The 27,549-nt window shown below is 42.5% G+C and overlaps 1 protein-coding gene and 1 long non-coding RNA gene across 4 annotated transcripts; one reads left to right on the top strand and one right to left on the bottom strand.

Moving 5' to 3' along the window:
• Positions 1 to 24,691, bottom strand: PGBD1 (piggyBac transposable element derived 1). 2 transcript variants are annotated; one of them, XM_035710606.2, is made up of 5 exons: positions 24,263 to 24,691; positions 23,166 to 23,315; positions 9,672 to 9,801; positions 8,849 to 8,945; positions 1 to 1,855 (listed from the first exon to the last, which is right to left on the bottom strand). In XM_035710606.2, exons 1-5 carry the CDS (start codon positions 24,689 to 24,691, stop codon positions 301 to 303), a joined length of 2,361 nt encoding a protein of 786 aa, XP_035566499.1. In that variant the 3' UTR covers positions 1 to 300. The 2 variants fall into 2 exon arrangements, with proteins under 2 accessions (XP_035566499.1, XP_035566502.1); XM_035710609.2 differs by lacking the exon at positions 23,166 to 23,315.
• Positions 8,940 to 25,561, top strand: LOC112674409 (uncharacterized). Of its 2 annotated transcripts, XR_007408481.1 has the most exons (4): positions 8,940 to 9,521; positions 9,719 to 9,838; positions 21,494 to 21,836; positions 22,357 to 25,561. It is a non-coding gene; the product is annotated as an uncharacterized LOC112674409 (long non-coding RNA). The 2 variants fall into 2 exon arrangements; XR_007408482.1 differs by lacking the exons at positions 8,940 to 9,521; positions 9,719 to 9,838 and adding an exon at positions 18,962 to 20,770.
• Positions 25,562 to 27,549: the final 1,988 nt, after the last annotated feature.

Genomic DNA, 27,549 nt, shown 5'->3' with positions numbered 1-27,549 from the left:
TTAGAGACACAATTTCATTCTATGTACAAATTAATCAATTCAACGAATGACTTCCCACATCTTGCACCAAAAATTAGTCATAGAAAAAAGGTAGCACTCAAGTTCAACACTGTAATTTAAAAAAAATTTTTTTAGTTCCTTGTTATAATAGTCTTTGAAACTCTATATAGATGTTTGACTTTTGAAAATATAAATTACTTAATAATTTCATCACATATACCAGGTTTGCTTTGGAAGGGTAAAGTCTGATTTGTACCTGTAATTTGTCTTAATATTGGCACCATGTTCATTTTATCTGCCTTAATCTGATGGATTAGCATTGTGCTCCAAGTAGAAATGTGCAACATATTTCCGAAAATCCAGGAGGTCTAGAGAAGTACCTGGGTTACAGGTTCTGTGTAGCTGCCATGCATTGTTCATGGCTACATCAATTATGTAGCTCACCAAAACTGAGTACCATTTCTTGTTTCTTACTCTTACCCTGTATTTGGAAATGATTTGATCCATTTTAGATACACCTTCCCTGCATTCACCATACAATTTCACTATAGATGGTTGAGCTATCTGATGGATCTCTTCCTCATCAGAACAGCTTAGCTCACTGGCTGGTTCTATGCCCACAGCATTGGAGCAGAGACTGATAATGCCATCACCATGCCAGCGACACAAAATTACCTCCTCATTTTCTTCGACTCGGAAATCGAAATACCCCTTCTTCATTTTTCGCATATGTTCTACATTCATGAGGGGACATTTTTCAGTCCTATTTTCACGAATTGTTCCTGTGGCCCTCACTCCTTTCTTCTTCAAGGCTGATACCAATTTGACGCTTGTAAAGAAGCTATCAAAACACAGGTGATAGGGATATTGGCCTCTCTCTAAAAGAACATCAGCAAAATGCATCACTAGATTTCCACCTAAACCAAGATCAAGATCCTTATCCACCGTCACCATTGATTCTTCTTGATAGGGCTCAAACCACACCAGATAACCCTGTGTGGTTGTGCCACACCAAATTTTATAGCCAATTCTAATAGGTTTCCCATTCAGGAATTGGTCACTATCAAAACATTCACACATTGTCTTATCAAAATAATAGTATTCTTCCAGGGGAGCATACAGGAGGAAATTTCTGTTCATTTGCTTTATGAGAGGCCTCAATTTTGTAAACTTATCTTTTTGATCTAGGTGGCTATTATCTGCAAAATGTAGATATGAGAAAATCAATTCAAATCTGTCCCTTCTAATTGCATCTCTAACCAGGTTCTGGTCAGCATCAGAGATTTCCCAATACATTCCCCTTCTGGGACGCCTCACAAATCCACTCAAAAGCAGGATACCAAACACACACCTTACTTCCTGAACTGTGACTTCCAAGTTTACATTTTTCTGAGATGCGTAATTATTGGTTTCATTGACAATCAAGTTGAATACTTCATCATCAAAAAACAATTCAAAGAGTTCTACTGGGTTCAGCTTCTCATTCTTGAGATTCAAAAGTCCAGAATCTAGTGCTAACCAGCTTGGGAAGTTAGGTTTAATGTCTCTTTTGGTCCAATTCTTCTCTGGCACATTTGACAGCCTTAGCTTTTTTTGAGCATGGTAGGCCTCAAGCTTGTTATCTTCTTCCACATCTGAGTCACCAGAAAATGCAAGGCCTTGGAGCAGTTCACTCACTCGAGCTTTGTCCTTTTTTCTCCCTTTTCGCATCATGTCTCCTGCAGCATATTCCAAGGAGGAGATGTGCATTTGGGCCCACAAGTCACCCGGGTGACGGTCCTTCAGGGTGTTCAAATGTGCAACTGTCTTGTCGGTGTGGACAGAAGTATAACAAGGTGGCTGGGGCACACAATCTCTAGGAATGAAAAACAACAACATACTATAAAAATCCTCAGTCTTACTACAACATGAATCTGATGACACCTAAGTATTCTTGGGTGGAGATTAACCACTTCTCACTCCTAGGACTTTGGCCAGACCTAACACTTCTGGCCTCTCCCTAGCTTGGTCTCACTGGTCAAGACCGTGAGTTGTTAGCCTGAAAGAAAGAAAGAACTGGGCATCTTAGTACAGTGCCTCCCTCCTCTTCAGGAGCAAGTGGCAGATATCCCATGTACCTTTTGGCCCCAGGTTCTATTGGGCAGGCCTGTGCAAGGGGAGGTCTGTTCTCTTTCTGCTCTAGAGCTCCTTTTCTAGCTGAGCTTCCATCAGTAATGAAGCCAAGGTTTCCACAATCATCTGTTTTACTCCTGTATCTCCATCGATTGGTTCTAAACTTGGACAAGGAAGAGGGTTGTTATTGACTGAGCTCCCTCACACCTCTCTCAGAATTTCTGAACATGGAAAGATTTAGCCTCTCCTAGCTCTACAATGATCTGGAGGACAAACTGCTCTGGGGAGAAACTTAAGAGAAACTCGAACTTCCTGCTGTTGAACTGATTTTTATGGTGTTTACAAGGAAGGAAGATAAAGTTACCAAAGTGAAAAGTATTATACACAAGCTTCTCTCTTAACACGAGAAATTTCCATTTCATTTACTAAAGTCTCATTGGTAAATAACCTAGTTGCAGAAGACATAAGGGGGAAAAAGCAGTGACGAGTATGCTACAATTTATAGTACATGCATTTACTTATTTGCTTAAAGCATTTATAATCCTGGGTGTCTCCAGTGTGTGCATACAGCCCATTCAACAGTTCCCTAACGTTCTCAACTGCAGGGACCCTGCCTTGATGCCACCATCATGCTGAATCTTTTCAGTCTAACCTGCTCATGCCTCTGCTCTCCCATCTCACAGACTCCTCCCTTCCCTCCTGCTTCCACTGCCCTTCCTACTCCATTAACCGACCCCAAAACCCATCACCTGCCAGGATCATCAACCACCTGCCCCATTGTCCTTCTGTAGCATCATACTAGCCAAACTTCAGTACCTGGTAGAGCCCGTGGTTGGGTCTTCTCCAGTCCTCATGCCAGAGTGAGCGGCGCCACAGTACCCACACTACCGGGGAGACCGACACTGCTAAAAGTGCTGGTCTCCAAGATGCAGCTGGTCACTCACCCTGCCCAGGAGTCCTCCTTCCCCCTCACCTTTCCTCCCAGTTCCCAACATTTCACATCTTCATCATTCTTCTAAAAGCTTCGATCCCACAACTTCTTTTCCTACTCCAAAGAGAACCTAGAATTTCTCAGGCAGCAAAGTGCTTGTTGAAACAGTCTGCCTTCGATGGCTCCTATGATTCCTCTCCCAGTTCATCTCCAATCCTCTCCAGGCACTGGCATATTCACTTCTCTGCCTCTCTCCTTTCCACCTCCTCTGTCCAACAAACTCCCACCTCATCTCCCTGAGTCTTGTTTTAGGTGTCACCTCCTTCACAGGTACTTCTTTTTGCTGCACTGCAGCACCATCCCCTCTGCTGTGTCCTCATGGCACCTACTGAGGGTGGGGTCGTGGTAGCCATGGGATTCTGCGTAAGAGAGAAAAAATACTTCCTGAATAGGTGGATGACAGGAAAAAAAGTATGAAAGCTGGAACTTAAAAAAATGTGCCTGGAAGTCTTTTCAACAAAACCCTCTCTTGGTCTCTTATCAGTTCATCACTGATTCTCCAAACCTGACTCTTGATCCATACTTCTGTCTAGTTCATCTTGGCCTGTGACACCCTGAGAAAGTTTCCCTAATCATCTTCTCAGTGAGGGTGGCAGACTCACTGACTTTCCTGCCAATACTCCTTGCTCTCCCTTTTAGCCAGTGAGAAGCCCAGTTCTACTGGTGGCAGCAGTGTGTCCAGATAAAGGCCATGAATTGGTCTAAGCCAGTCCCAAAATCCCATTCCCCTTTCTAGATACTCTGTTCCCCTAGCCTCTCTTATAGCCAGAGTTGTTCCTATGAGTCGGTTTCAGCCAGTGAGAAGGAGGGGAAGACTGCTGAGGCTTTCTGGGAAGACATCTGTTTCCTTGGTGCCAGGAACCAACACTGGTAGAGGTGCCCTTCTACCCCCTTTCTGCTGTAACAGATTTAGTACTTGGAGTTGAAGGGATCATCCTATGGTCATGGGTTGATAAACAAGTCCTGGTTCCTTGAATGAGAAAACTGAATAATGACAAATCCTGGTGAGTATGAACCTTTTTAAACTGATCTGCGAGTACAGATGGTGCATTCTTTTCAGAAGCCAGTTTAGCAGTACTGAGTTAAATTTAGTAAAAACACACCCTAAGGCCCAGCAGTTCTGTTCGTAGGTATTAGTCCCAAAGAAATTTTCCCACAAGGGGTAGGTAGAGACTGCTCACAGTAGCAGTGTTCCTGCTGATGGGAGACCCAGAGGCAACAGCGTGACCACCTTTGGGGAAGCTGACGGGCAGGCCATGAGAGATGAGCCCGCAGATATGATGTAGCAGCTCTGAGTAAAGGGATAAATGTTTACTCAGAAATACAGATAGGCCTTGAAACATTATACTGATAAGAATATTCAAAATACTATTTAAATAACTTAAAACACTCACATAAAGAAAAAGTGCATATTTTACACAAACAGATATTGATAGTGGATACACATCATGGCCCAAAATGGTGGGAAGAAAGGGGAGTGAGTGGGGGAAAAGGAGGTAAAGAAACTGTGGGGCAGCTCAGGTGGCCCAGCGGTTTAGCGCCACCTTCAGCCCAGGCCGTGATCCTGGAGATCGGGGATGGAGTCCCACGTCGCATGGAGCCTGCTTCTCCCTCTGCCGGTGTCCCTGCCTCTCTATCTGTGTCTGTCATGAATAAATAAATCTTAAAAAAAAAAAAAAAAAGAAAAAAGAAAAAAAGAAAAGAAAGAAAAAAGAAACTGTGTTGCAAGGTTGTGGCGGGGTGAAGACGGAGTCAGATTTCTGGTCACTAAGGTTAAATGTGCCTGACAGGCACACCACCAGATTCCTATTTTGCAGTTACAATTACGTCACAAAATATTTCCTTTGGCTCAGACCTCCTGGGCTTTGAGACATTTCCATTTTCACGAAGAATTTAGCCCTAATTCCCTGCCCTAAACATATGTCCCCTCTGCTACCCTGCATTGTCAAGCTAATTATTTTATACTGTTTCCTTTCTCACCTCCAAAGACTTAAGGGCCTCACCCAAACCCGCCCTCTGCCTGTAAGCAGGTTCCTCCCATTATGCTTTAGGAGGATCTGTGCTACATATATCCATTCATTCATTCCCACAACCAACACTCAGTTGTTGTTGTAAAGTTGTTGATAGTAAAGTACCTATTACTATCTTTAATTTCTGCCTCATCAGCTACTTTCCTTTCAATTCTTGTTCAGGATTTTCCTATGCTATTTCTTTCTTGTTGCCATGACAGCCCTCACTCTCATCTAAATTCTCTGCCTTGGGGCAGCCCGGGTGGCTCAGCAGTTGAGCACCCCCTTCAGCCCAAGGCCTAATTCTGGAGACCCGGGATTGAGTCCCACATCGGGCTCCCTGCATGGAGCCTGCTTCTCCCTCTGCCTGTGTCTGTGCCTCTCGTTCTCTCTCTGTGTCTCTCATGAATAAATAAAATATTTTTTAAAAAATAAATAAAAATAAATTATCTGCCTTTTCTGGTTTCTCTTATCTGTAGCTCCACAAAGATATAAGGATGCTCAGGGAAGGGTGACCAGGCAGGGTAAACAGAGTCAGAATAGGATTCTTGGAAGCAGTTGTACACCAACTGAAAGTTTTGTGCAATGAGGATATTAGTAGGTCACCAAGGCATGGGGCCTCCTATGATTACAGAATTGAGAGCAGCACTCTTACTACATTATTCCAGAGAAGCAGCTTTGGTCCACCTGGTTTCTCTGGTTCCATTCCAATTTGTTCTTACAGCTGCAGGATTTAGTGATCAAAAATTCTTTCAGTTTCTGGTTGTTCTGGAAGCTTTTTTATCTCTCCTATTTTGAACAAGATCCTAGCTGGATAAAGTATTCTTGGCTGGATATTTTTCTCATTTTGGAACTTGAATATATCATGCCAGTCCTTTCTGGCCTGCCAGGTATCTGGATAGGTCTGCTGCTAGTCTAATGTTTCTACCCTTTTAGGTTATAGACCTCTTGTCCCAAGCTGCCTTCAGGATTTTCTCTCTGTTTCTGGGATTTGTAAGTTTCACTATTATATGTCAGGGTGTTGACCTATTTTTATTGGTTTTGAGGGAGGGGTTCTCTTTGCCTCTTGGACTTGGATGCCTGTTTTCTTCCACCAGATTACAGGAGTTCTCTGCTTTAATTTGCTCTATATGGTATACCTTCTGCCCCCCTCCTTTCCTTTTCTTCTGGGATCCCAATTATTCTAATATTGTTTTGCTTTATGGTACCACTTACCTTTCGAATTCTCCCCCGCTGATCAAGTAGTTGTTTATCTCTCTTTTTCTCAGCTTCTTTATTCTCCATCATTTTGTCTTCTATATCACTAATTCTCTCTTCTGCCTCATTTGTCCTAGCAGTTAGAGCCTCCATTTTTTATTGCATCTCATTAGGAGCCTTTTTTATTTCAACTTGATTAGATTTTAGTTCTTTTATTTCTACAGAAAGGGATTCTCTAGTGTCTTCTATGCTTGTTTCAAGCCCAGCTAGTATCTTTATAATCATTATTCTGAACTCTAGTTCTGACATTTTACTTATATCCATACTGATTAGGTCCCTCGCAGTCAGTACTACTTCCTATCCTCTCTCTTTTTTTAAAGACTTTATTTATCCATTCATGAGAGACACAGAGAGAGAGGCAGACACACAGGCAGAGGGAGAAGCTGGCTCCACACAGGGAGCCCAATATGGGACTCGATCCCAGGACCCAGGATCACACCCTAAGCCAAAGGCAGATGCCCAACTACTGAGCACCCAGGTGTCCCGTTCTCTTTTTCGAGTGAGTTTTTGTTTTGTCATGCTACCCAGAAGAATAGATGGACAAGGGAACAAAATTGTTCCCTTGACTAAAATGTCAACAACCACCCCAGAGAAATATACACTAATCAGAAGAGACCCAAAACCAAAGAGAGAGAGAGAGAGAGAGAGAGACTGACTATAATTAAACAGGTGAACAGACCAACACACTGGATCCTGTGTGTATTTTGACCCGTTTGTTAGAAAACTTAGTCCCAAAATTGTAACAAAAGAAAAACTTAGTGTATTTCAATTTTTTGTGGATAAAAGGATAGAAAGGATAGAATGTATCTAAAAGGATAGAATGTAACTGCAAAAATGAAAATTAAGTTTTTTAAAAAAAGGACTACAAACAGAAAGGTGAACAGAACACACCAATACACTATATCCTGAGTGTATTTTGGTCTGTTACTAAAAACTACATCTCAAAATTGTATGGAAAGAAAAATACATATATATGCAAAAACTAAATATATTGAATAGACAGAATGTAACTGTAGAGATGAAAATTTAAAAAAAGGCTTTAACAGAAAAAAAAATAATATGATCAGACAAGTGAGGAGAAAAGAGCCATACACTAATACACTAGATTCTGGGTGTATTTTGATCTGTTAGAAGAAACTGCATCCCAAAGTTGTAAAAAAAAAAAATAAATAAAAAGACAGACATATATAGAAGATAAAATTAAATATAATGAAAGAGTAGAATATAACAGTAAAAATGAAAATTAAAAAAGATTTAGAAAAAAGTTGATAAAATAAGAATTTGGTTGAAAAAGAAAGTGAAAAAAAATTAATATTAAAAAACTAAAGAATCATGGGGGGAGGCGGAGGGACCCAAACGATGATTTCTATATGCTATGTTCCCCTAGCACTGGAGTTTTGCAGTTCTCAATGCTTGGTAGTCTTGGACTTAGCTGCATGATCTTACTGATCTTCTGGGAGAGGGGCCTTTTGTGTTGATTGTCAAGTGTCTTTGTCCTGGGGCAGAGCTGCACCACCCTCACCAGGGGGCTAGGCTAAGTAATTTCCAGATTGCTCAATGTGGCTTTTTTTGCTCCCTGAAGGCTTTCCGTGCCACTCTAGAAGATGAGAGTGAAAATGGTAGCCTCCCAATTTCCAGCCTCAGAGCTGAAAGCTCAGGGCCCTACTCCTCAGTGCACCCTCAGGGAAAAGCAGCCAATCACTCTGTCTCCCTGGTCTCTGTCCACATTCTGTGCTCACCCAGCCTGTGACTGAATGTCTTTATCTCAGACACGAAACCCCCGTTTCGAGTCCCCTAACCCTGCAGACTCTTGTGGCCCACTCCCACACCACTCCTCCCTGAGGAGAAGGGGGGTCTCAGGTTCTGCCGCTCGCTGGGGCCCTGATTGGAGAGCAGTCGCGCCGACTGTGCCCCACCCCAGTTCATGGTTTATGGCCACCCTGAGCTGGGAGCCCACTCCCAGACCTGCTGATTGCAGCCAGCTTCCCCTCTTCTAAATCCTGGGAATTCTGTCACACTCAGGCACCCCCGAGCTTCCTGTGGCCCTGAGGATCCTGAGACCACTCTGCCCACCTAGGATTCTGCCCTGTTTTATCACCTGAGTGCCTTTCATCCCTCCACATTCCCTGAACCCTTCACCTAAGCAGACTTCTAAAAGTTCTTATTTTGTGCTGCACTGCTCTGTCACTTTCTGGTAGCTGGAGGCTGGAGGCTCCCACCTCCCGTGGTCTAGCTTCCCATATATCACCTCAGATTCACTTCTCTGCACTTCCTACCTTGCAGAAAGTGGTTGCTTTTCCATTTGTAGAGTTGCAGCTATTTTTTCAGATCTCTGGTTGAGTTTGCAGGTGTTCAGAACGATTTGATAGCTGTCTAACTGAATTCCTGGGATCAGATGAAACTAAGGTCTCCTACTCCTCTGCCATCTTGGACTCCTCCCAGCTGCAGGATTTATTTACGTACAAGCATGGACACTCACCTGCTGGGTATTCCTGAGGCCTCAGCACTGTGCTGCAGTTCTTCAGAAGTTTCTTGCTTTGCATTAAATAATGCATCTTTAGTTACAACTTCTTCAGCTAAAATGATACAATAATTTAAATGTCATTTGTTGTGTGAATTGAGAAAGAAGAAAAAAAATCTCCAGAGTAGGGAGGGAATAGGATTTTTTTCAGTGAGCTCTGTGCCCAATATGGGGCTCAAATTGACAAGATTCTGAGATTGAGTTGTATGCTCTACTGACTGAGCCAGCCAGGTGATTTAATAGGGGAATAGAATTTTCAAATTAAAATAATCATCAGGTGTCCCAGGAGTGCCGTCACAACAGTCCTACAAAATGTGGTATAATATGGGAAGATAATAAAGGTCAGTGAGCTGGGGAGAAGGTCTAACAAGGCAAAGCATATTTAACGAAAATCATACATGGATAATAATTTTCTCAGAGCGTGGGGAGAACTTCATCTGAGATAAAGAAGTGTGTGGGTCTTCCAGACATGAAGAGATGTCTGAACATGACAATTACATGGAAGCTTTTACAGGGAAGAAGATGGGAAGCAAAGGAGTGGTGAGGGGTTCAGGGAATATGGAGGGATGATCAGAGAAGATAACAAGAATCACTAAGCTGAGTGATCTGTGACCAGGAGGGATGCGAAAAGGTAAGGGCTGAGAGAAGTCAGCAGGCAGAGGGCAGAGACGGGGAGGGAGGGCGATGGTGGATAGGGAATGTTGCCTCACAAGGGCCACATCAGAGTTGATGATGGGAAAAGGTGCTCATACACATGGGACCTGCCAGAAGCCGTCCTCACCCACTGGACTGATGTTTGTAACCTTCTCTTGAGCTGAGTTTCTACAGGGGCTCCTGTGAGCCAGACTCCAAGGCGGCCGTTCCTCTGTGACAAGGGCCTGGATGGCTTCTTCCTCCATCTTCAATGATGTCTGAAAAGGCAAAAAGAGGCTCTTAGTCTACACTGAGGTAAGGATGGGGGCTCCGGTTGAAGGGTATGGACTACCCCACCTTCAGTAAAGCAGTGGTACCAGCCCTTTGGCGTGGCCTTGCTCTGTCTAGAGGTCTTTGGGAGGATCATCCTCACCGTTCTCCTGGCTGGTGGTGGTTGGCAAGGATCAGTGTTCTCTGGCTTGTAGATGTGTCACTTCAATCTCTCCCTCTGCCTTCACACAGCCTTCTCATAAGACACCACTTACCAGATCTGGGGCCCACGCAGATCCAGGATAATCTCACCTTCATTACATCTACAGAGTTTCTTACAAAATAAGATTGCATTCACAGGTACCTGGAATGTTAGGGCCTCAATATATCTTTCAGGGGGACACAGTTCAAACCACATCATCAACTATATTGTTCTAAAAACACGTACAGGTAACTTTTATTCTCTGTACAACTATTTTCATAAAGATAAAATATTTCTGAAAAATAGAAAGCACCAGGTCTGACAGAATTAAGAACAAATTAGAAGCCAGAAAAAAACACCAAGTAATGAGAGGACTCCACAAGGACCATGTTTTGAGGAAAACTGAATTAGAAACACAGGACTTCATGGAAGATTCAATTATTTTTTAACTAAATGACTAGGAAAATGACTAAACCACTGAGAAATTGAGGGGGAAAACAAAATCCATTTGTGGTGATGTCAAGTTTTGCCCTGGATACACAGAATTAACATTACCATCATAAATGTCAGGTCTGTGCAAGAACACTAAGAATATAAAGCAAGAATCCGGGAGGTCAGGCTCGGGAGACAAAGCAGAGGCCCTCAAAGAGAAAACATGAGGCACTAAGCCTCAAATGAATGGAGGTACTTTCTGAAAAGAAGGGTCTAACTGCCCCTTCCCTGTCCTACTTAAGATGTGGATGTGCCTCTTAAGCTTGGCCCACAATGAGGCAACAGCATGTCATCCACACGAGCCCCTTGCATGAGGCATCCTTGATCTGACACCTGTTACAAGGTGAAGGTAGAGGGGCAGAGGTGCCTAAAAAGCTCCCACAGGTGAGAAGGGCAAGGAGGAGGTGGCCAGAAGGAGGGCTGCTACCTGCCACATTCCCATGAGCTGGGCACCTTGCTCTCCTGGGACCCAGCTGAGTCCTTGCCTCTAGCTGGTCCCTAGGGGAGCAGGCCTTGTGGGGGCACAGCCTGCATAGCCTCTGATGTATATGAAACAGGTCAGAACCAAGACATGCCTCTGACTGACATGGGACACCACAACTGTCCCCATTCTGTCAGGAATCCTACAGTTCTAAAACTTTAGGGTCTGTTCACAACTATTCACAAACTCGACTATTCACAAACTCTTCAAGTGCTTTACGGTGATGCACTTTCACATACAGCAAATTTTAAAGTCATAGATGAAAATAAGGAGGAGAAAGAAGCTTGTGCTATAGGAAAACTTAAGCAAAGAGTAGAGCTACTCAACAAAGGGGAGACAGGAAAGAAGAAACGAAACAGGAGTTGACAGAGGAGGTGGCTGTGTGTGGATGAGTGCAGGGTGCTTTCTGGGAAATGAAGACACACACACCCCCACACACACCCATACACACACAAACAAAAAGAAGCAACCTGAAGTGGAAATGCTGGGAATCTACCATGTTGGAAGCTGCTGATTCCAAAAGGACCCACAATAATCGAAACAGGAACAATGACTGCACAGTGCATGCAACTCTTGATCTCAGAAGTTGTCAGTTTGAGCCCCATACTGGGCATAGAGCTCACTGAAAAAAATCCTATTCCCTCCCTACTCTGGAGATTTTTTTTCTTCTTTTCTCAATTCAGGCAACAAATGACAAAAAGTCTGCTTAGGTGAAGGGTTCAGGGAATGTGGAGGGATGAAAGGCACTCAGGTGATAAAACAGGGCAGAATCCTAGGTGGGCAGAGTGGTCTCAGGATCCTCAGGGCCACAGGAAGCTCGGGGGTGCCTGAGTGTGACAGAATTCCCAGGATTTAGAAGAGGGGAAGCTGGCTGCAATCAGCAGGTCTGGGAGTGGGCTCCCAGCTCAGGGTGGCCATAAACCATGAACTGGGGCACAGTCGGCGCAACTGCTCTCCAATCAGGGCCCCAGCGAGCGGCAGAACCTGAGACCCCCCTTCTCCTCAGGGAGGAGTGGTGTGGGAGTGGGCCACAAGAGTCTGCAGGGTTAGGGGACTCGAAACGGGGGTCTCGTGTCTGAGGTAAAGACATTCAGTCACAGGCTGGGTGAGCACAGAATGTGGACAGAGACCAGGGAGACAGAGTGATTGGCTGCTTTTCCCTGAGGGTGCACTGAGGAGTAGGGCCCTGAGCTTTCAGCTCTGAGGCTGGAAATTGGGAGGCTACCATTTTCACTCTCATCTTCTAGAGTGGCACGGAAAGCCTTCAGGGAGCAAAAAAAGCCACATTGAGCAATCTGGAAATTACTTAGCCTAGCCCCCTGGTGAGGGTGGTGCAGCTCTGCCCCAGGACAAAGACACTTGACAATCAACACAAAAGGCCCCTCTCCCAGAAGATCAGTAAGATCATGCAGCTAAGTCCAAGACTACCAAGCATTGAGAACTGCAAAACTCCAGTGCTAGGGGAACACAGCATATAGAAATCATCGTTTGGGTCCCTCCGCCTCCCCCCATGATTCTTTAGTTTTTTAATATTAATTTTTTTCTCTTTCTTTTTCAACCAAATTCTTATTTTATCAACTTTTTTCTGGACAGATCATCCAAATAGAAAATCAACAAGGAAACAATAACTTTGAATGTTACACTAGATCAGATGGATCTAACAGATATTCAAAACATTTCATACTGGAATGCTTGGGTGGCTCAGCGGTTGGGCGTCTGCCTTCAGCTCAGGGCATGATCCTGGAGTGCCAGGATGGAGTCCCACATCAGGCTCCCTGCATGGAGCCTGCTTCTCCCTCTGCCCGTGTCTCTGCCTCTCTCTCTCTCTCATGAATAAATAAATAAAATATTTTTTAAAAATTCATACTAAAACAGCAGAATACACATTCTTTTCAAGTGCACACAAAACATTGTCCAGAATGAATAACTTTTTGGGCCACAAAACAAGTCTTACAAATTCAAAAGACTAAAGCCACTGTCATTTCAATAAACGCAGAAAAAATATTTGACAAAGTACAACATTCATTCATGATACAAACCCCCAACAAAGAAGGTTTATAAAGAGGGAACATACCTCAACCTAATGCTGTATACAAAAAAAATCAAAGCCAACATCATACTCAGTGATGAAAACCTGAGAGCTTTTCCCCTAAGATCAGGAAAAAGACAAGAATTTCTACTCTCACCACTGTATTCAACATAGTACTAGAAATACAAGCCACAGCAATCAGGACAGAAAATAAAAGGCATCTAAACTCACTATTTGCAGATGACATCACACTATACAGAGTCTAAAGACTGCCAGAAACCTATGAGAACTGATAAATGAATTCAGTAAAGCCACTAGGGATGCCTGGGTGGCTCAGTGGTTGAGCATCTGCGTTTGGCTCACGGGGTGATCCTGGATTCCTGGGATCAGAGTCCCACATGGGGCTCTTGCATGGAGCCTGCTTCTCCTTCCTCTGTGTTGTGTCTCTGTCTCTTTCTGCGTCTCTCATGAATAAATAAAATCTTTAAAAAAATAAAAATAAAGCCACAAGATACAAAATCCGTAAACAAAAATCCACTGCATTTCTATACATGCACTTACAACAAAGCAGGAAAAAGAGAAATTAAGAAAACAGTCCCATTTTACAACTACATCAAAAATAATGAAATACCTGGGAACAAACTTAACAAAGGAACTGAAAGACCTGTACTCTGAAAATTATAAAACATGAGGGAAATAAATTGACAATGACACAATCAGAAATACTCATCCTCCTCATGTAGTGGGAGAAGATTATTATTAAAATATCCCTACTATGCAAAGAAACCTACAGATTTAATGTAATCCCTATCAAAACACCAACAGTATTTTTCACAGAACAAGAATAATCCTAAAATTTGTAAGGTACAACAAAGGTTCCCAAATAGCCAAAGCAATCTTCAAGAAGAACAACAAAACTGAAGGTGTGACAATCTCAGATTTCAAGCTACACTCGGTAACTGTAGTAATTAAAACAGTATGGTATGGGCACAAAAATAATAGACACATAGATCATTAGAACAGACTAGAGATCCCAGAAATAAACCCACGATCATATGGTCAATTACTCTTCAACAAAGTAGGAAGAACATGCAATAGGAAAAAGACAGTCTCCTCACAAATGGTGTTGGGAAAACTGTACAGCCACATGGAAAAGAACAAAACTTCAACACTTTCTTATGCCATACAGAAAAATCAACTCCAAATGGATTAGAAACGTTAATGTGAGACCTGATAGCATAAAAATCCTAGATAAGAGAACAGGCAGTAATTTCTCTGATATCCATTCATACCATTTTTCTAGATGTGTCTCCTGAGGCAAGGTCCAAAGGCAAAAATAAATTAAATAAAAAAAAAGCTTCTGCACAGCAAAGGAAACAATCAACAAGGTTAAAAGAAAACCTACTGGGGGTGACTGAGTGGCTCAGTAGGTTAAGTGTCTGCCTTTGACTCAGGACATAATCCTGGGGTCCTGGGATCAAGCCCCACATGGGGCTCCTGCTCAGCAGGGAGTCTGCTTCTCCCCCTCCCTCTGCCCTTTCCCTTGCCCCCTTGCCGGTGCTATCTCTCTCTAATAAATAAAATCTTAAAAAAAAAAAAAAAAGACAACTCTAAAGAACAAACTGGTGGTTACAGAGAGGAGGTAGGTGGGGGGATGGGTGAAACAGGTGAAGGGAATTAAGAGTACAGTTATCATAATGAACACTGAGTAATATATAGAATCATTGAATCACTATATTGGACCCATGAAACTAATATAACATTGCACGTTGACTATACTAGAGATAAAATTAAACTTTTTAAAGGCACATAAAGTCAGAGGTGCCTGGCTGGTTCAGTTAGTAGAGCATGTAACTTTTTTTTTTTTTAAGATTTTATTTATTCATGAGAGATGCAGAGACATAGACAGAGGGAGAAGCAGGCTCCCTGTGGGTAGCCTGAAGCAGGACTCAATCTGGAGACCCTGTGATCACCACCTGAGCCAAAGGCAGATGCTCAGCCACTGAGCCACCCAGGCACCCTCATGCAACTTTTAATCTCAAGGTTGTGAGTTCAGACCTCATGTTGGGCATGGAGCCTCCTTAAAATAAAAATTTTAAAAATAATAAATAGATAAATAAAGGCACATAAAGTTAAACAGACATTTGTTGAGTGACTGGACCCTAGGATCACAAACTGAGCCAAAGGCAGATGCTCAACACTGAGCCACCCAGGCACCCTCATGCAACTTTTAATCTCAAGGTTGTGAGTTCAGACCTCATGTTGGGCATGGAGCCTCCTTAAAATAAAAATTTTAAAAATAATAAATAGATAAATAAAGGCACATAAAGTTAAACAGACATTTGTTGAGTGACTGGACCCTAGGATCACAAACTGAGCCAAAGGCAGATGCTCAACACTGAGCCACCCAGATGCCTGGTGACCACCAACTTGAAAAAAGGCAAGAGAAGAAAAGATCTGAGAAAATCTAAAGAAACCATTAAAAGGGTAAAAAATGGCAATATATATCTATCAATAATTACTTTGAATGTAAATGGACTAAATAAATCCAATCAAAAGACATAGGGTAAGAGGATGGATTAAAAAAACAATATCCATCTATATGCTGCCTACAAGAGACTCATTTCAGACCTAAAGACATCTGCAGATTGAAAGTGAGGTGATGGAGGAACACTTATCATGCAAATAGATGTCAAAGGAAAGCCAGGGTAGCAATACTTCTATTGGACAAAGTAGACTTTATTTATTTATTTTTTTTAATTTTTTATGATAGTCACAGAGAGAGAGAGAGAGAGAGGCAGAGACACAGGCAGAGGGAGAAGCAGGCTCCATGCACCGGGAGCCTGATGTGGGATTCGATCCCGGGTCTCCAGGATCGCGCCCTGGGCCAAAGGCAGGCGCTAAACCGCTGCGCCACCCAGGGATCCCCAAAGTAGACTTTAAAACATAGACTGTAACAAGCAACAAAGAGGGGCACTATATAATCAAAAAGAGGAAACTTCAACAAGAAGACATAACATTCATTTATGGATGAATAAAATATTTTAAAAAGAAAGAAAAAAAACTATATGTCAACAAATAAGACAACTTGGAAGAAATGTATTCATTCCTAGAAACATACAAACTACCAAAACAGAATCAAGAAGAAATAGAAAATTTGAACAGACTGATTAACAGCAAGATTAAATAAAGAATCAAGAAACTCCCAACAAATGAAAGTCCAAAACCACATGGCTTCAAAGGCAAATTCTACTGAACATTTATTTTTTTAAAGATTTTATTTATTTATTTATTCATGAGAGACAGAGGCAGAGACTAAGTAGAGGGAGAAGCAGACCATGCAGACAGCCCAATGCAGTACTCAATACCGGGACTCCAGGATCACACCCTGAGCTGAAGGCAGACACTCAACCGCTGAGCCACCCACCTAGGCGTCCCTCTACTGAACATTTAAAGAAGAGTTAGGGGACACCTGGGTGGCTCAGTGGTTGAGTGCCTGCCTTCAGCCCAGGGCGTGATCCTGGAGACTGGGGATCGAGTCCTGCATTGGGCTATCTACATGGAGCCTGCTTCTCCCTCTGCCTATGTCTCTGCCTCTGTGTGTATGTCTCTTATGAATAAATAAATAAATCTTTAAAAAATAAAGATTTTTAAAAAAGAAGAGTTAGCACCTCTTCTCAAATGATTCCAAAAGGTAGAACAAGGCTTCCAAACTCATTCTATGAGGACAGCATTACCCTGATACCAAAACCAAATAAAGACACTACCAAAAAAGAGAGCTCTAGGGAAATATCTCTGATGAGCACAGAAGCAAAAATCTTCAACAAAATATTAGCAAACCAAAGCCAACAATACAGTTTTAAAAATCATGCACCATAATCAGGTGGGATTTATTCCCAGGATGCAAGAGTGGTTCAGTATTCACAAATCCATCAGTGTGATATATCATATCAATAAGAGAAAGGATAAAAACCATATGATCATTTCAATAGAGGCAGAAAAAAATATCTGACAAAGTACAACATCCATTCATGATATAAACCCTTGACAACGAAGGTTGAGAGAACATACCTCAACATAATAAGGGCCATATATGAAAAACTCACAGCTAACATCAGACTCAATGTGGAAAAACAGAGCTTTTCCACTCAGGTGAGGAATAGGACTAGGATGTCTACTCTCACTTTTGTTTGTTTGTTTCAAAAGAGACTGAGGGGAGGGGAGGAAAGGGGCAGAGAGAGGAAGAGAATCTTAAGCAGGCTCCACTGTGGAGCCTGAATGCAGGGCTCAGTCTCACAACCCTAAGAGAGAGATCATGACCTAAGCCACAATCAGGAGTCAGACATTTGACTGAACCACCCAGGCAACCCTACCCTCACCACTTTTATTTAACATAATACTGGAAGTCCTAGCCATAGCAATCAGACAAGAAAAAGGAATAAAGGATATCCAAACTGCTTAGGAAGCAGTAAAACATTCATATTTGCAGATGACACAATACTATATATACTATATAGAGAAAACCCTAAAGACTCCACTAAGAAACTACTAAAAATGATAAATGAATTCAGTAAGGTCACAGGATACAAAATCAATATGCAAAAATCCACTGCATTCCTGTAAACTAATGATGAAGCAGCAGAAAGAGAAATTAGGAAAACAATCCCTGGGCACTTGGGTGGCTCAGCCCATTAAGCAGCAACCCTCCAAGCTCAGCAGGGAGTCTGCCTGAGGATTCTCTCTCCTTCTCTCTCTGCAGCCTCCCCCTGCTTGCAGACACGTGTGCTCTCTCTCTCTAAAATAAATAAATAAATCTTTTAAAAATCCCATTTAGAATTCCACCAAAAAAAGGAAAAAAAATGAAGTATCTAATAAACTTAACCAAGGAGGTGAAAGACCTGTACTCTGAAAATCATAAAACACTGATGAAAGAAACTGAAGACAACACAAATGAATGACTTCCATGCTCATAGGTTGGAAGAACAAATATAACTGAAATGTCTATACTATCCATAGCAATCTACAGATTTAATGCAATCCCTATCAAAATACCAACAGCATTTTCCGAAGAACTAGAACAAATAATTCTAAAATATGTATGGAACCACAAAAGACCCCCACATAGCAAAATCAGTCTTGAAAAAGAAAAAGTGGGAGGTATCACAATTCCAGATTTCAAGTTATATTACAAAGCTATAGTAATTAAAACATTATGGTACTGGCACAATCAATGGAATAGAATAGAAAGCCCAGAAATAAATGAATGATTATAATCATTGACCAAAGAGTCAAAAATATGCAATGGGAAAAAGTATCTTCAACAAATGGTGTTGGGAAAACTGGACAGCAATATGCAAAAGAGTGAAACCACAACTTTCTTATACCACACACAAAAATAAACTCAAAATGGATTAAATGGGAGAGCTGAAATCATAACATTCTAGACAAGAGCACCAGCAGTAATTTCTCTGACATTGGCCATAGCAAAATCTTTCTGGATAGGTCTCCTGAGGCAAAGGGAAAAAAAAAACAAAATAAACTATTACAACTACACCAAGATAAAAGCTTCTGCACAACAAAGGAAACAGTCAACTAAAAACAATCTACCGAGTGGGAGAACACATTTGTAAATGGCATATCTGATAAAGGATTAATATCCAAAATATATAAAGAACTTAGGTAGCTCAACACTAACAAATAATTCAATTTTAAAAATGGGTAGAAAACACAAACAGACATTTACACATGGCCAACAGACACACAAAAAGATGCTCAACATCACTTATCATCAGGGAAAAACACATCAAAACCTCAATGACATATCACCTCAGATCTGTCAGAATGGCTAAACCTAAAAACACAAGAAACAAGTATATTGGTAAGGATGTGGAGAAAAAGGAATCTTCCTACACTGTTGGTGGAGATGCAAACTGATGCAGCTACTATGAAAAATAGTATGGCAGTCCCTCAAAAAAAAAAAGAAAGAATTACCATATGATTCAGCAATTGCGCTATTATTTACCCAAAGAAAGTGAAAACACGGACTTGAAAGGATATATGTACCCCTGTGTTTATAGCAGTATTATTTATAATAGCCAAACTAGGGAAACAGTCCAAGTGTCCAGTGATAGATGACTGGATAAAGATGTGGTAGACACACACGCACAATGTAGTATCACTCAGCCATGGAAAGGATGAAATCTTGCCATTTGCAACAACATGTATAATGCTAAGTGAAATAAGTCAGAGAAAGACAAACACCATATGATTCCACTTATACGTAGAATTTTAAAAACAAAAGGGAAAACAGAGACAAACCAAAACAGACTCTTAACTACATAGAACAGATAGATGGTTAGTAGAGGGGAAGTGGATTGGGGGTGATGGGTGAAATAGGTGAACAGGATTAAAAGTACACTTATCTTGGTGAACACTGACTCAGTGTTCAATATAGGAAACTGCTGAATCACTATTAATTATTATCTAATCACTATTAGATACGTCAAACTAATAGAATACTGTAATGTTAACTACATTGGAATTAAAAGAAAATATAAAGAACTGACTTACAGGTGCAGCTGTGTGATCTTGGGCCTGCCAGTCTTGCTAAGCCTCCAATTCCTTATCTGTGCAATGGGGAGAACATAGTCCCTTTACAGAGTTCATGAAGATCCAATGAGATAATGAACACAAAAGCCCTCTATAAACTGCAAGACCCCCCATGAGGTAATGTATTATTATATTTTAAGATTGGCTTAATACCAGATACACAAAATTACTAAAATGAAGAGGATTTGATCATTCTAACGCAAAATATATCCAAGACTATGGCATCACTTTTTTTTTTTCTCCAGACACAATGGATCCTCATAGAACTTTTTTGTTTCTGTTATTTGGGATCTAGAGAAACCAGAGTTTGCTGGAAAAAGAGACTCGTCCCTGATAACTATTAACTGCCTGACCTCCCCCAGAACACATACATGCCAAACCTCTCACTTGAAAAATTACAATGTAAAACAGACCTGCTGACAGAGAAAGGGCTGAGTTGAGAATGGGGAGGATGGGACAGAAAATGGAAGCAGGAAAAGATAAAATGCAAGGAAAGAGCAAACACAGTGGAAGATGTGAGACTGCAAAGGTCAGATCAGACTTTGTGTCTGCTTATCATCTTCCTGAGGTGGAAGAGCATTAAGGTTAAGCCTGAGAAAGAGGCAGAAGAATGTTTTCACATATAGGAAAGTTCATTACAAACACCACACTGATCTACTGCTCTACATCTCTGTTAAAGACACAACAGGAGTACTGAATACAGGGTTATGTTGCAATTCAGATGATATCTTAAGGTCCCTTCTACTTCTCCATCAACATATCCAAACACTCAACAATGTGTCTGACAATAAAATTCTATCAAAACCGAGCAATAAGAAACTGGGAAAAATAAAGTTCTCAAGAGTTTTCATTTAAATCTAGTGTTCTATGACAGGTAAGAATGCCCCTCCACAAACACACCCAAATGTGTGCATGTGCACACACATGCTATAACTGCTTATAAATCCTATTTTTGATTAAAAAATAAGGCTTCCATGGCACCCAACTATTTTTTTAAGATTTTATTTATTTATTTGAGAAAGAGAGAGAGAGAGTGAGAGTATGAACAGAGGGAGAAGCAGACTCTTCACAGAGCAGGGAGCCTGACTTGGGCTCAATCCCAGGACCCCAGGATCATGACGTGAGCTGAAGGTCACCTGCTGCTCAACTGACTGAGCCACCCAGGTACCCCACCCAACTTTTTTAAGGTTTTTTTTTGTTTTGTTTTGTTTTGTTTTGTTTTGAGAGGGAGAGAGAGAGAAAGCATAAGGTGGGGGGTTGCGGGTGGAGAGATGCAGACTGCCTGCTGAGCAGTGAGCCTGACACGGGCTCAGCAGAGGCCTGAGATCATGGCCTCAACCAAAAGAAGACACTCAACCAACTGAGCCACCCAGGCATCCAGCACCCAACTTTTTTTTTTTTTTTTTAAGATTTTATTTATTTATTCATGAGAGACACAGAGAGAGAGGGGCAGAGACACAGGCAGAGGGAGAAGCAGGCCCCATGCAGGGAGCCTGATGTGGGACTCCACCCCGGGTCTTCAGGATCACACCCTGGGCTGAAGGCGGCGCTAAACCGATGAGCCACCCAGGCTGCCCCAGCACCCAACTTTTTAGCAAGAGTCCAAACTTTAACAACCCTGCAAGATGTTTCCACGTAATCTCCCTATTTCTTCCCACACTCTTCGCCAAACAAACCCTACTCTTTAGCCATGCTGGTTGACTTGCTATTCCTTAAAAATACCAGCAAGGAGGGATACCAATAGCCTGGGAAATTGGTCTTTAGTTCATGTGGTCTCAGGTAACCTGGATAAATGTGCTGAGATTATAAGTGGTAGGTAGATCTTTAGCTAGAGTCTAAAGGTCTAAATCCTAGCTAAAAGGATATACTTTTTTTTTTTTTTTAAAGCCCTTGAAAATGACAAGACCTGCTTCCTGAGGGCCCAGAGAGCATTCTCATCCTGTTCGCACACTTCACAGCAGTGGTGCCTCCCTGTGAGGACACAGAAAACCGCAAGAGGCCGTCACTCTGCCCAGAATGCCCCTGGGGTCCAGTTCTATGAGCCATCTTACACAGCTTTTAAGCATTCACTTAACATGAGAGAATCTTACGTCTTATGACCACTGCTATCTTTTAGTCAATTATCATCCTCACCATTCTGACAACTGCCTACTTCCATTCATTACCTTCCCATCTCCAGTCGAAATGAAATGAAATCACTTGGAACAGATGGGTGCTCATCGTCTCATAGGTAAGTAGGAATGTCTGCCCACTGTGGGGCTCCCTACCTCCTCTCAACTTCTTCACATAAACAATTCTGGGGCTTTATGTAATGCTGGCTTTTCATAGCTGAAGAAATATGATAGAACCATTAGCCATGTCAGTAGGTAAATATCAAGTCCTATTTATGCTACATTATATGGGTAAACACCATAAGTAATGCAAGCCCTATACATTTTATCTCACTCTAGTGATTTTATTTCATGAATCATTTATTCTCCACTTATTGTCAAAATATCAATATTCACAGATTACCAATGTGGTAACTGATAAACCATGAATGACTGGGGTATATCATGAACCCTCTGAAATCATACACATAATTTTGAATGTACCCACATTTTCCAGGGAAAAGAGTCAAGTTTTCAACAACTTCTGGGGAAAAACCTGTAGCACCTCTCACCAGAGGTTAAAAAACACCACACTGTGGAGTTCTTAGTTCTTCTCTTTGAACTTTCTGTGTACTTTTTCTGTTCTCGATCCATCTGCAGACCACAGATTTTGTATTCACTGCATGGCTTATCCCATTGCCAGAGGCCCGCACAGAGCTGAACAATAACCAATAACCACCAGCAGGGGTGGTTTACCTGGAGGTAAAGACTGGAGATGGAAAGTGGGGGAGCTCTGCATATAGGAGACTGCACTCGAAACAGAAAAGAGAGAACCTGCTTAAGCCCAAAGCTGCACTTAAAATGGTCCAAGAGGGGATCCCTGGGTGGCTCAGCGGTTTGGCGCCTGTCTTTGGCCCAGGGCGCAGTCCTGGAGACCCTGGATCGCGTCCCACGTCAGGCTCCCGGCATGGAGCCTGATTGTCCCTCTGCCTGTGTCTCTGCCTCTCTCTCTCATGAATAAATAAAACTTAAATAAATAAATAAAATAAAATGGTCCAAGATTAGAGGCAGGGAGGATACTGAAGAAATGTTACTAAGGGAAAAAGGTAAATCTGGAAGGCTACCATCCAAACAGGTATAGAATTAGATATGTAGAGCAGAGGTATATAGCAGAGACACTTCTGGTCAGAAGGTCAGGTGACATGAATTCTAGATGTTGCTATGTCTGTTGAACCTGGACAACTCATTAAACAACCTGAGTTTGGTTTTCCCAACTATTGGGAAGGGTATCGGACAAGAAGATTTTAGGATTCCAACATTTTACAATTCCAAATGTCCTTAGAAGCTTGCTTAGATACAGGGTTAGACTAAAATATACATATAAAAACTCGAGGACACAGATAAACAAACACCAGTCAGCGTCTGCTCCCAACATCCACACTAAACACCGACTGGTGCTCACCACTTACTTCTTCAGGGTTTTCTTGGCAGAGTTCAGGAAGTTCACATTTCAAGGGGGGTTTCCTGGGCAGGAGCTGGAGACTCTGACACTCCAAAGAGGCTCCTTGATCATCTGTCACCAGTGGGTACAGGCCCTGTCCCTGAGTATAGATACACGCCTAGAGACAAAAGATTCGAATACCTTGAAGAGGCACCCTGACCCAGACTGAACAGCAGTTAGGGACAACTCCCAGGGAACACCAGACGAGCCCCATTTTATCTTTGAGAGAAGCAGCAAGTAAGACAGAGGAGCAACACAGAGAAATTCATCCATTTGATAAACAAGAACTGCACACCTACTAAGACTCAGACTTTGTGCTACATTCTGAGGATATCGTGGCAAACAAGAAACAAGGCAAAGAATCCCTGCCCAGAAAACAGAACAAACCCAAGTGGATGCTTACACTAGTAGATGGGACTTTAATGAGGACCAGGGTGTGTTACACTATCTCAAAACATCTTCCAAGAATTACTTGTTAATTACAAAGGGAAAACAGTAACTTTATAATACAGAAATCCAAGAGATACCACCTTAACCTCATCAGTAACAGGACAACCCATCACCATGGGCCTCCTGATGTGATGCACTTATCATGACAAAATAAAGACAAACCCAAATTTATGGGCATTCTGTAAAAAAACTGGTTTTGTATTCTTCAAAAATATCAATCTTATGACAGACAAAGAAAGACCAAGAACTGTTCCAGATTCAAGGAAACTAAAGAAGAGGCAACTAAAATGCAACATGTGAGGCTGGACTGTATCCTGGATCAGGGTAAAATTGGCAAAAAAAAAAACACTGCTGGGATGATACGGCAAAATGTGAACAAGGACTACTGTGTATATGATAGTATCATAACAATTTTAATTTCCTAAAATGAAATCTTTGTATTCTGGTTATACAAAAGAATGCCCTTGTTCCTCAGAGGGGGCACATGAGGATACAATGGTTACAACTAGTGAATCTGGGTGAAGAGGATACAGGAGTTCTCTATAAGATACTTCTGTAAGTTATAAATCATTTAAAAATAGTAACTTAAAAATTAACAGACAAGTGTTCCCCAACCTGCTGTCCTGGGTCTCCTGTGTCTTTCTGTAGATTCTCCAGCATAGTCACGACATCCTTCCTGCTCTCCAGATGACAGGCCTGCACCCGGGCCTGGAGCTCTTTGGGCAGGATGGTCAGGAACTGCTCCAACACGAGCAGCTCCAGGATCTCCTCCTTGCTGTGGGTCTCAGGCCGCAGCCACTGATGGCAAAGTTCTTGGAGTTGGGCCAGAGCCTCTCGGGGTCCTGTTACCTCCTGGTAGCAGAACTGCCGGAAGCGCAGGCGGCAAAGTTCCCGAGTGTCGCAGCTGCTTTCCTGGAAGCTGCACATCTGCTCCCAGGTGGGGTCTTCCTCCTTCACTTTCACAAGGCTGTCTCCATTTTCAGAGGTGGGGCCTGGCAAAGCTTCATCCATGCTGAGCTTTAAGGCTTCAAGGAAAAGGCTCATTTAGCCCACTTTTGCACTTCAGAAATGTTTTTCCAAATGTACATCTAAGGAATAAGAATGGATGTAAGTTACATGTAAGTTACAAGAGCTTCAAAATTCTATGAAACCTATTTTTGTTCCTATTGTACTTTTGTTCCTATTGTACCTCTCACTCAGAGCCTCTCACTCAGAGCCTCTCACTCAGAGCCGGCTTGCCTATGTTACCAGTGAGATTAATCAGAAATATATCTTGAATCCTAAAGGGGTTGAGCCAGGAGGTGATGGATGTAAGTAAAGGATGTGAGGGAAACAGGGTTAACAGTAAGAATGCCTGAGCAGCCTACACTTCAGCTGGAGAGAAATAATTGTATTCAGTGCAGAGCTATAACACACTTTTTCACCTGTGTACTTCTCACAGAATATTCCACCTTAAAAGCAGGGAAGGTTTCCAGTCTCCTGTCCCCTAAAAGTTCTTATGATGAGATTTCATCACTCCTTTCATCAAGAGGTGGAGTCTATTTCTCCTTCCCTTGAATCTGTGCTGGCCTATGACTTGCTTTAGCCAAGAAAATATGGCAGAAATGGCTCTGCAAGAGGAAGTGAACACTGCTATGAGCCTGCCATGCTGTGAGAAAGCCCAAGCTGGCCATGCAGAGGTCATGTGGATTGGAATCCAGGTGCCCCAACTGAAATCCAGCAGCATCTAACTCCCAGCTGATAGCAACCATAGGTAACTCCAGCAGTAGAAATCCTCAGTCAACCAACAGAATCATGAAAAATAATTTCAATATGTTTTACAGCACTAAGTTTGGGGTTTCAATTTATTACATTTTTAATGTAAGAATAGGTAATTGAAATACATGCTTCGTGTTCTTTTTCTCTCCCTCCTTACTATCTCCTTTTGTGTTCTCATTAATCACAATTTCAGCATATCTCTATTCCAAGAACACTCAAATCTGGCTGACTCCAGCTAACCTTTACATTCCTGACTCAGATCTTAAAATGCCAGTAGGACGCCTTCCAGTTTCCAGCTTCTCCTGGTCATAATTTCAACACATCCCAAACTGAAATCCAAGTCCCTCAAAGCTGTCCTCACTGCTCTCCCCATTCCATTGGCATCACCACCATCGCCCCAGGCTGAAAACCAGTCTCTACACATTGAGTCCAGCCGATCCTTCCTCGGAAGCACCTGGTGCTGCCATCCCCTCCCCTTTCATTCTCCTATTACCTTTACTTACATTCACGACTACAATAATGTCCTGACCTTCGCCGGGTTTTTACTGGTTTTTACTGGTTTGTCTGCCATTCGGTGAACATTTGAGCACGTCATTATTTTCCTGGCAAAACGCTAATCCCGGAATAAAAGACACAGCCTCTACCTCCTGGAAAGCCATGGTCTTCGCAAACTCAAGTCACCGCTGACTGCTCAGGCTTTTCCTAGCCACCTCGTCCTCCACGGCCAGGACTGCCCTTCTAGGGAGGCACATTTCCCAAGTCACGGTGCATACGCCATCCTACAACTCCTGTCCGGACCAAGGAAACTCCTTTGTGCTCCAGACTATTCGTGGGAGAGCGAGCCCGACCCTCAGCACCCACCGGGTCCTTCTCCGGCTCTCGCCGCCCCCCCCTCCCGTGCCCACCCCGGGGGCAGAGGCCCCGTCCCCACAGCCCCAGCGAGCCCGCCCCCACCTGGCGTCCAGGCAGCGGCCGTCCGAGTCACCGAGGGGCACCTGCGCCCCCGAGGCACCCCGCAGGCGCCGGATACCAGCACGTCCTCCTGCTCTTCAGCGGAGGAAACAGCTCAAGGATGTTGCTCAGCAAAGACGCGGCTCTCCCGACCGCACAGGCTCCCGAAGCCGCAGAGCCCGACCCGCCGGCAGCCGAGCCGGGCTTTTGTAGGAACGCGGTCCCGCCTCTCTAGGATCCCGCCGCCACCACCCCGCGCAGGCGCGGCGCGAAGCCCAGAGCGCGCCGCTCGTCTCCGTGGGCCCTTTCCATCAGCAACGGGATGGCAAAGCCGAGACCCTTTTGTGAGGCTCCTCTCGGGCTTCTGGTTAGACGATGAAGGAACAAGTACAATATGGCAAGCAGCACAAATTCCTAAAATTTAAATATGCAGGTGATCTATTCCCAATAAAAATTCAATTTGCATAGAGACCATAAAATGAAGAATGCCCCATCCCTAAAGTTAACCATTGTTAATATCGTGTATGGGTTTCCCAGCACACTATCAGCCACGTAGTAGCACCCAATCAATCAACGTTTGTTTACTGAACGTTTATGGGATCACAACATGAATTTGCATCTCAGCCTTTTCTGTTACCTTGGAGATCTTTCCATACGAATTTATTTAACAGCCTAATAGTTTTCCATTGTATGGATGCACCACAGTTTACTCAACTATCCTACTGTTTTATAGTACACGTGTACACATATATATGTGTATATGCGCACATATATATACACACATACACTAAGTAATGCTGCAGAGAACATTTAATAGCTTTACATGCTCTTATAACTCCAGGTTAACTACTACACATTAGAATTGATCTGTCAAAGAGCATGTGCGTTTAAAATTTTATATACAGAACCCCTATTTTGAAGGGCAGTGCTGTTTAAAAGCAGAAGAATCTAAGAGAAAAATCCAGAAAAAAATGTAAGTATGGCTGTTCACAAAATCAGAATTATAAATGACCAATTAACATCCAAGAGACCAACGCTGACAGCAAAAATATTCTTTAAAAACCGCTTAAAATACTTATTTTGTATCCACCAGAATGTCATATATGCAAAAGGATAATTCCCAGGTTTGATGTAGGCATGGAAAAATGGGCATTTTCAGACTAACAGAAGGTACAGATTAGTATAACCATCCT

Source organism: Canis lupus, chromosome 35 (genome assembly GCF_003254725.2).
Source record: "Canis lupus dingo isolate Sandy chromosome 35, ASM325472v2, whole genome shotgun sequence".
NCBI classification, from domain to species: domain Eukaryota; kingdom Metazoa; phylum Chordata; class Mammalia; order Carnivora; family Canidae; genus Canis; species Canis lupus.
This window is presented reverse-complemented; position numbering and strand designations above follow the sequence as displayed.